Source organism: Anopheles moucheti, chromosome 2, assembly GCF_943734755.1.
Source record: "Anopheles moucheti chromosome 2, idAnoMoucSN_F20_07, whole genome shotgun sequence".
Lineage (NCBI taxonomy): Eukaryota > Metazoa > Arthropoda > Insecta > Diptera > Culicidae > Anopheles > Anopheles moucheti.
The window spans coordinates 27,774,851-27,784,249 of record NC_069140.1 but is presented as its reverse complement, the minus strand read 5'-3'; the positions used below and the strand labels follow the sequence as shown (position 1 = coordinate 27,784,249).

The 9,399-nt window shown below is 40.1% G+C and overlaps 1 protein-coding gene across 1 annotated transcript; it reads left to right on the top strand.

Annotated features, from left to right (window-relative positions):
* The first annotated feature begins 3,619 nt into the window (after positions 1-3,619).
* LOC128298295 (alpha-tocopherol transfer protein-like) lies at positions 3,620-4,713 on the top strand. Its single transcript, XM_053034040.1, has 4 exons — positions 3,620-3,903; positions 3,975-4,082; positions 4,145-4,503; positions 4,586-4,713. The coding sequence occupies exons 1-4, from the start codon at positions 3,620-3,622 to the stop codon at positions 4,711-4,713; spliced, it is 879 nt and encodes a 292-aa protein (XP_052890000.1).
* Positions 4,714-9,399: the final 4,686 nt, after the last annotated feature.

Here is a 9,399-nt window from a genome sequence, read left to right as displayed (position 1 = left end):
CCACTGTTATTTGTACTCTTTGTCAATGATGTTGCCTCTGTCCTTCCTTCGGACGCATTCCTTTGCTATGCGGATGATATTAAGATCCTCCGTCCGATTAAATCCCTTCCCGATTGTATATCCCTCCAAAACTATCTTCATGTTTTTTCTAACTGGTGCTCGTCTAACTCTCTCATTTTGTCCCCAAATAAGTGTCAAATTATTTCTTCTGTAAATTCCGCAGCTCCTTACTTTATAATTACAACCTTTGCGGCTTACCGTTGACCCGGGTATCTTGCGTCAAAGACCTAGGTGTTCTCCTGGACTCGAGACTCACATTCGTCAATCAAATTGATGATGTGGTGTCGAGAGCCAGCAGAGTCCTTGGTATGCTGCGCCGTTTGGCATCCGAATTCAGAGAGCTAGGCTGCTTGAGGATGCTATACTGTTCTCTGGTGCGATCCACGCTGGAATATGCCTCCATTATTTGGTCTCCGACCAGTAATGCTGCGATCGCACGTGTGGAACGAGTACAGAGGGTTTTCACTCGCTTTGCCATCTATAATGTTTATGGTACCACAGGCTCTGCAATGCCTCCGTATCCTACACGTTGTCAGCTGCTGAGCCTGGAGACTCTTGATACTCGTCGAACACGCGCCCAATCATCCTTCATTGCCTCCCTCCTTCTTAACAACCTCGACGTTCCTTCTCTGCTCTCCTCAATCAATTTTTATGTTCCTTCCCATCGTCTTCGCCCTCGTCCTCCCCTGGCGATTGCAACACGGCGAACTGTTGTAGGCGCGAATGACCCGCTGCTCAGGGCAATTCGAAGTTTTAATTCTTCCGCAGAGCTGTTCGACTTCTCCATCTCCTTAGCTTCTTTCCGTGATCGTCTTCGATCGTCAGCCACTCCTCTCACTTAAACTCCTATTAGCAATTAAGTTAGGTTAAGCAACATTGTGCAGCTTAAAGCAGACAATAAATACGTACCATACAATACAATACAAAAAAAAAAAATTGTAAAAATTTTGGCCCTAAAAACTTGAAAAAAGTCCGAAAATTGTATGGTTTTCTATTGAAATCAGGTCAAACTTTCAAGGGTCTACGACGCGAAATAAAGAAGTTACAGGCGTTTAAAGAAAAAAAAAATTTTGTAAAAATTTTGGCCCTAAAAACTTGAAAAAAGTCCGAAAATTGTATGGTTTTCTATTGAAATCAGGTCAAACTTTCAAGGGTCTACGACGCGAAATAAAGAAGTTACAGGCGTTTAAGAAAAAAAAAATTTTTGTAAAAATTTTGGCCCTAAAAACTTGAAAAAAGCCCGAAAATTGTATGGTTTTCTATTGAAATCAGGTCAAACTTTCAAGGGTCTACGACGCGAAATAAAGAAGTTGCAGGCGTTTAAAGAAAAAAAAAATTTGTAAAAATTTTGGCCCTAAAAACATGAAAAAAGTCCGAAAATTGTATGGTTTTCTATTGAAATCAGGTCAAACTTTCAAGGATCTACGACGCGAAATAAAGAAGTTACAGGCGTTTAAAGAAAAAAAAAATTGTAAAAATTTTGGCCCTAAAAACTTGAAAAAAGTCCGAAAATTGTATGGTATTCTATTGAAATCAGGTCAAACTTTCAAGGGTCTACGACGCGAAATAAAGAAGTTACAGGCGTTTAAAGAAAAAAAAATTTTTGGTAAAATTTTGGCCCTAAAAACTTGAAAAAAGTCCGAAAATTGTATGGTTTTCTATTGAAATCTGGTCAAACTTTCAAGGGTCTACGACGCGAAATAATGAAGTTACAGGCGTTTAAAGAAAAAAAAAATTTTTGTAAAAATTTTGGCCCTAAAAACTTGAAAAAAGTCCGAAAATTGTATGGTTTTCTATTGAAATCTGGTCAAACTTTCAAGAGTCTACGACGCGAAATAAAGAAGTTACAGGCGTTTAAAGAAAAAAAATTTTTTTGTAAAAATTTTGACCCTAAAAACTTGAAAAAAGCCCGAAAATTGTATGGTTTTCTATTGAAATCAGGTGAAACTTTTAAGGGTCTAGGACGCAAAATAAAGAAGTTACAAGCGTTTTGAAAAAAGATTTATTTTCGTCCTTATTTATAGAAAAATAAGAAAAATAAATTGACAATAGATAATACGGCGAGAGCCGTCATCATGGAATAAATAAATAAATATTTAAATAAATAAATTGACAATAAAATTTTGCCAAAAAATCTGTTAAACTCATAACCCCATATTATCATAACCAATTTCAAAGCTCTATCGTTTCCAGTTTTTTCAGTTTAATGAAATTTAATAATCATAATTTAAAAATTCATTACTTAAATGTGGTTTTCTAAACCATACATCATTTCTTCGATGCTGTTGACTATACGTATGCTCTATGAATATTTTTGTAATACAATTTTGTATCTCATAATATAATAACAATCTCCTAATATTACATTTATAAAAATACGAATTCTAATTTATTGAACAAAGCTACAGATTTCGGATGATTGCTAGCAGTGCTAACAATAATTTCATCTGTATTATAACTTCTTATTTTAGACGTGGAAATCATAAAAAACACGCCCAAAATTATGTAATCGACGAGATTTATGCATCTACGAGGATTCATTAATCTTTTGAGAATCGACTCATGATTTGAATTCCTCGTTAAAGATTCATATGAATGACTCTTCACAAATGATTCATTAAGCACAACACTAAAGCATTCCATTTACAGAACTCCTGTATAACTTTTAAAATTGCCTTTTTAACTATGCAAATCCATCTATCAGCAACATTTCCTGCTTCTCTTTCTAATGTTCAGGCGATCCAAACAAGAATCGTACAGCTGAAATTTGTTGTTAAGAAATGCTGACCTGTGATCGACAAAATTCGACAAAAGAATCATTTTGCCGCCCTCTATGTGTTTTAATTCGCACTACAGAATATGTAAAAGATATTTATATTAAAAAGGTGCAGCATACTGAATGATCTTTCATTCTGTTAAAATAAAAAAACAGTTTCTCTCCGCAGGTTGAAAACCAATAAAAGATGTTATCTGTATATAAAAGAGGTACTTTACCCAACCCGCCTGTTCACTCTGCTGCACATGGCCGTACGGTCCATGTGACAAGAATTGTAGACGTGCGTCACAAAGTCGCTCGTACCACTTGTTTTTTTTTGCGTCTCATCCATCCAAACATAATGATGCTCGTTTTAATCGTCCTGCTAAAGTCAACGTGCGAAATAATTAATGTGTCATAAAACAAGTCATCTAAATGGTTGCTTCCCTGTAGGTCATGGCCTCAGACAGATGGTGTTAGCCCTCAAAACAGTCTACATCCGATGTATATTGTACTAAAGCTGCCTTTAAAGTTGGTAGTGCTGTTCTATCACGCCTTACTTATTATTGCTATTCAAGAGTTAATACGTTTATTTCAAGTCCTTCGCGTTAATGGATTAGGAAGTCGAATAAAAAAAGGCATACACTACAACTTCAAACTATTCTTAATCGCACTGTTCCGTAAAGCTGCTATAACGTACAAGTCCACTTTAGAGAAGATTTAGTTTCCATTCAGCAGCAGCGCGGCAGTGGATGTGGATAACTAACTCTCGCGCGTCAGTACCTCCCCGAACATCTTCCAACGATGAAATCCATCCAGTTTGCGAACGTCGAGGAGCAGTATCGAAAGTATGCCGGTGAGCTGCGTGCTTCCGATGTTCAGAAGTTGCGTGAATGGGTCAGCAATCAACCGCATTTACCACCGGTCACTGAGTTGGAATTGATTCTATTTCTGCACTCAAATTACTACGATTTGGAAGCGGCACTACGTACGATCGAGTGCTACTATACCTTTCGATCGAGCTGTAAAAACCTGTTCGGGAATAGAAACCTCGAAGCGAAATCGATACAGATGGCCATGGGTGTACTGTAAGTTTTGGATAGTAAGGTGACTTTAATTCCCCTGATGTACTGACCAAAACATCGCCAACATTTTCCAGAGATCTTGTCATCCTTCCTGAGTTGACGCCCGAGGGTTATCGTGTCATGCTGGCAAAGATCGTTGATCCGGACGCAAGCAAATTTTCTCTCAGCACCATACTGACCTTGTACGTATCTGTCATTAATTAAGGCTACGTTTTCTACCAAAACTTACGTTCTTCCTTCTTAGTGCGATAATGTGCGTGGATATACAACTCTTTGAAGAAGGATGCAACAATGGTTCAATTCTTATCATCGACATGGACGGTATTCATTTAGGCCACCTGCCAAAGCTCGGTATATTTACGCTCAAGGATCTGCTGTACTTCATCCAAGAGGGGCTCCCAATACGGCTGAAGGGATTACATCTGGCCAACGTGGTACCGTTCATCGATCGCATCATGACCATGATCAGACCGTTCATGAAGAAGGAGTTGTTGGAGATATTTCATTTACACACCAGCATGCAGACACTTTTCCCGCATATCCCACAGCATCTACTACCGGCCGATTATGGAGGTATCGCACGACCTCGCAAAGTACTCAGAGGTAGGTTTAAGAATGACATATAACAGACGGTTGAGAAGATGCGGAGCGTTTTATTTTAATTTTGAATTATCCTTTTATTTAGATGACTTATACAACCGTACCACCGAATGCGGAGATTTTCTGGTCAATTACGATATGATAAAACGCGTAGACGAGAGCAAACGTATCGCGAAACAACGCACAATGGGTAATCTATTTGGGTTGTTCTGATCTAGGAATTTTAAAATCTTTTTCTACATTTTTAAGTTTGGTAAAATATTGTCCTTTCAGTATCTGTTTTCTTTCTTATTTTTGGGTGCTCTATTTCATATTTGATTGTTAATACCTTTGCATAAATTTTACGAAGTAATAATTGCTAGCTAAACAAAAACAAAGGTAATTTTGATAACATATAGGATTGAAACAAATTCACTTACCTTTTTTGAACGACGGAAAGAAAACGTTTTTCTTAATAACCCGAAAACAGTTCACTGCCAAATTGCAATACGCCTGAAGTTCTGCAATAATTGTTAAATCGTCATTCATTCGAATAAAAAAAAACTTTGAGTTTTCCACGTAGCTGCGCTTTAAGAAACTTGACAAACCACAAACAATCGTTTATTATTCCATCCTGTTTTAATTGAATAAATATTTTCCAATGCAAAAAAAATTAACTCAATAATTTACCCGTCGCATCAACTTATGACGCTCACTGTACGTCGCACTGCAACCATTCCGTTTGATCCGTGCCGTTCGAATATTCGTGTGTACAACACGAATAAACGGAGCGGAACTTTATTGTTCGAGATTTCACAGCTGACGGACGCATTGATGTTCGCTAGCGCTATTTTGAAGATTTTCCGGCGAGAACGTTTTCCACCGCCAGGAAAACACTGAACCGTCGAAACTGATAGCGAACCGGAGTGATTGTATCGTTCGACGGTACATATTTTACAACTAGTGAGCGAAAGTTTCGAATTGTGTGCGTGCGCGTGTAGTGCTTTTTTATCGGGAGAAATTTTGGTAGTTCCATACACTTCCACCCCGTCAGTCGTCCAGTGGGTAGATGGGTAGAAATTTGGCCCCCAAAAGTGTATGCGTGTGTATACAAACGCGCTCAGGCGAATACCTTGACGGTGTTTTGACCCTCAATCGCACGCTAACTGTGTTTGAGTGTAGCTAAGTTAGATTTGTTATTTTTAATTCCCGGCTAGTCGTGATGCTTTGCAATGTTGCACATTACAGCTTTTTCGCACATTGCACACCAACTGACAGGTGCATAGCGTGCAAAGTTTATGAGCTCCTGTGTCCATAGCTACTGCTGAATAGTAGCCGCGTGCTAAACCTACAAAACCGTTCTCTTACCGAATGTGAACCGAGAACGGAGTGCGTTCGACCCTAAACGTTGCGTTCGCTTGTCATCTGCAGGTCGGAAATCCGTAAAACCGTCCAAATTGTGATTAGTAATCGTTTATCAGTTTGTTGTGCGAGATCGAAATCCGTCCTGCGCAGTGATAGGGCGTAAGGGAGTGATTGGTTTTTTTAGTGTTGGGCAGCAGCAAATAAACATGCAGTGATTAAAGCAAGAAGAACCAGACCGCTTATTGTTCGATTTCGTGAAGGCCATCCGCTCTTGGTGGTAATATGATGGTAATTGGTTTTGGTTGCACTCTGATGTTCGCGCAACCGTAGGTCCGTCCGGCGGGACCGTTCCAAAGGTCACAATCTCTCAAGATCGGTGCCATTTAGTGTACCACTTCGTGCCTGGGCGTGATTTTATAATTTGCTCGCAGCACGTGTGAAGCAAAAAACAACACCTCCGAACAGTGAAATCAGTAAAACGTGCACGTGTACATGTGTGTTTGTGTGCGCGCGGAAACAACTTCAAACGTCATACCAGCGGTGCCTGCTTATATAATTTTATGATCCCGTGTGTATCACAAAAAAGGGATTTACGTGTAAGTAAACAAAGTGATCGCTGTCTCTTCGCACGATGCTGTTAGTTGGTCAAGACTCTTCCCATCTATCTAGCTGATTTGTGTACCGTGACACGTGACGTCATTATTTGGATGACGGAAGAGTGTTCTATTTCACCGAAGCACGCGGTTCGTTTCGTCACTCTGTTTAACACAAAACATTAAAAAAATGCTTTGAGAATTTCGTGCCTCTCGTTTCTCACGCAACCATCCTAACGTTTTGCGCGAGTATGTGTATGTGAGCGCCCAATAGCTCTTTCTCATTTCATTCAATGAAACCGGCGCCACGAACTGTCATATGACAATCTACGCTACCATAACAACGTGCTGTGCTTGTTGACCCGTCGTACAGGCGGAGCATGCGTAAATTCAAGGTCGATTCTTCGTTCCGTTTACTCTCCCATTTTTAGTTTGATAAGGCGATGGGTTCTGTAGGAGGAAGAAAGAGAGTAAAGCAAGAAAGGAGAATAAAGTTAAAAAATGTTTAAACACTATTTACACGAGAGTTCGATGGGGTGATGTCTGGAAACTTACTAACAAATTGTAATGCCTTCACGCTATTTATTGTGCACCGTTGAGATAAGGAGTTATTTATTTTATACGTATCATATTGCACGTCGCTTGTGATGATTCTTAATTGTACGCTTACATACAATTACAATACGTATGAAGCATTTAAGCAAATTGCAACGTAGACGCAGCTATGCTTCCGTTTTCAAACTCCCCATCTTCTGCAACACACCAAACTTAAATTATTTAAAGAATCTTTATTAACGCATCGCACGTTGGCACATACGCTCCCAGACAGTGATTTATGCTTGCCCACCGAACATTATCTTCGTCGTAAGATTGTTCTGGTTGTAACCATGGCACGAAACCGTCGGTTAAAATAGCAGCCAAACGATCGTGTAAATAAACACGCGCCAAAAATCCCGCGCATCGACCGGGCGAAACGATTTGCAACAATGTTGCTAAATTGCGAACAGTGTTGTGTCATAGGAACGGGCAGTGGAGGATCAATCCCCTTGGAGGCCCAGGGCGGAATTTTTAAAGGGGGGGGGGGGGGGGGGGCTATAATTTTGCTACGGCATTATCGGTGTTAGGGAGGTGTACTTCAAACATGATTTAACAACACCAGCAAAGTCTTTCCGAGTTGGGAAACAGTATCAGTTGATGGCGATTGGCGAATTGACGAAACCGACGGCCAATATGTCATGCAAAAGATACGGTACAATCCGACATGTAACAGCTTCTTAACCATATCTCGCAAATGTTGAAGGCGCAGTAGTTCACATTCAAGTAACCACGCTGCCCGTTGCTTTACTGTACCTAATTCGCACTGCCAAGAACAACAATCACTGCTCTCCATAACACGTTACAATTTGCATACGTGTTGTGCTGTTTCAGCTTTCCAGCAGAAACAAAGTACACACAATGTTATTAAAACGTCAACAAATTGTACAATCAAATCGAATTCGTTTGTGCGCGCATCTTTGCAAAATGAATACTAGGTTAAACCCCACCCTGTAGTAAGTTTTGTTTCATTGAAGACAGTGTGAGTGGCTGTCCGATTATCTTTGTTGACTGACGGGGGCAAGCCGCAACCGAGGACAAAACAAAAAAAAAGTCGTATGCTTATGTGGCTTCCTTATGCTTCCTATCCCTATAGCACTTCTCGCCCAACAAAACCACATTCACACGTATCTGCAAACCTGATTACAGCTTCAACACCGCGGTGGGGTCACTTATCAGTTGTTTTTTGGTACAATATAGTACAATGCGAAAGATACGCAGATGATCATCATCTTGATGTGCGTCCGCATGTAGATGAGCGTCTTATCGGGTGCCATAATGACACTCGCTCGATTAGAAATTTTTATAATACAGCTTCATCATGTTGATAGCAAGCGCAAAGCATACAATGTTGCAAACACTTCCGAGAGCATCCGTCTACCGAGTGATCGATCATATATTTGTGTTACTGTTACCCCAGAAACTAGAGCACTGGTTAGGCGGAATTGGGACACAAGGTCGGTGTTTCCAACTTTCAATCGACCTATCCCAATTTTGTTGGTGTAAAACACCTTAATTGGGAAGCATATTGCGAACAATGGTCTGCACCGAAGAACGATCCAAAGATCAACGTCTAGCCGCATTGGACGCATGCTAATGGAAGCAATAACCAGACTGGATCGTTGCCCAGTGCCCTGCCAAACATTATGTAACAGATGAACAGCGCAAGCTTCAGTTGTAGTTTAAGTGCCTTTAATTGCCCAGAAGATGAAAGAAGACCGCAGCACACCAACATGGACATCTCGTTTAGCCCAGCTAGACTGTGGCTATTTGGAAATATTCACGCTGGTTCTTACTGCTTCTAAACAAAATATTCAAACACTTTTCGGTACCGTACCTCTGACAATGAATTGCATTTGATGAAAGTGTAATTTTCCTTTGTATGTCATACTGCATGACGAGACAATGATCAGCTGTTGGCATCGTGTCTTCAACAAGGTGTATCTTCAATATCAGTTGTGTCAATTCAAATGAAAGATAACGTCCAGGATTAACTTAATTAAGAGTGTTGTAATCATTGTCAATTGCATTTTGTTGGAGTTTGTGTGTGTGTGTGTGTGTGTGTGTGTGTGTTGGGCATCTCTTATCTTTTATTGTTCAAAAGTGCTGATTGTTGCTGAAGCCTCAGTTGAAACTGCAGCTTTATCGGCCACATCAGTCACTAAAAGGCAACCGACGTCTTAAAGCACGCGGTTGAATCTTTCCTCTTTATATGTACCTGCAAGATATATTTCAATTAAAGGTACTAATTGCGAAGAGCCGAAATTAAAACCCAGTCCACAAAAATCTCTCTCATGGTCCAAACCGCTCGGCAACTCAGAAGAAGAACACAAGGTGCCAACGATCTTCTTTTGCGACGCATCGAATA

Excerpts from the sequence above, each read along its gene's own strand:
- LOC128298295 (XM_053034040.1), top strand. The coding sequence starts at position 3,620 with ATGAAATCCATCCAGTTTGCGAACGTCGAGGAGCAGTATCGAAAGTAT. Across the intron at positions 4,083-4,144 it reads CTCAGCACCATACTGACCTT|TGCGATAATGTGCGTGGATA; the intron begins GTACGTATCTGT and ends CTTCCTTCTTAG. Across the intron at positions 4,504-4,585 it reads ACCTCGCAAAGTACTCAGAG|ATGACTTATACAACCGTACC; the intron begins GTAGGTTTAAGA and ends CCTTTTATTTAG.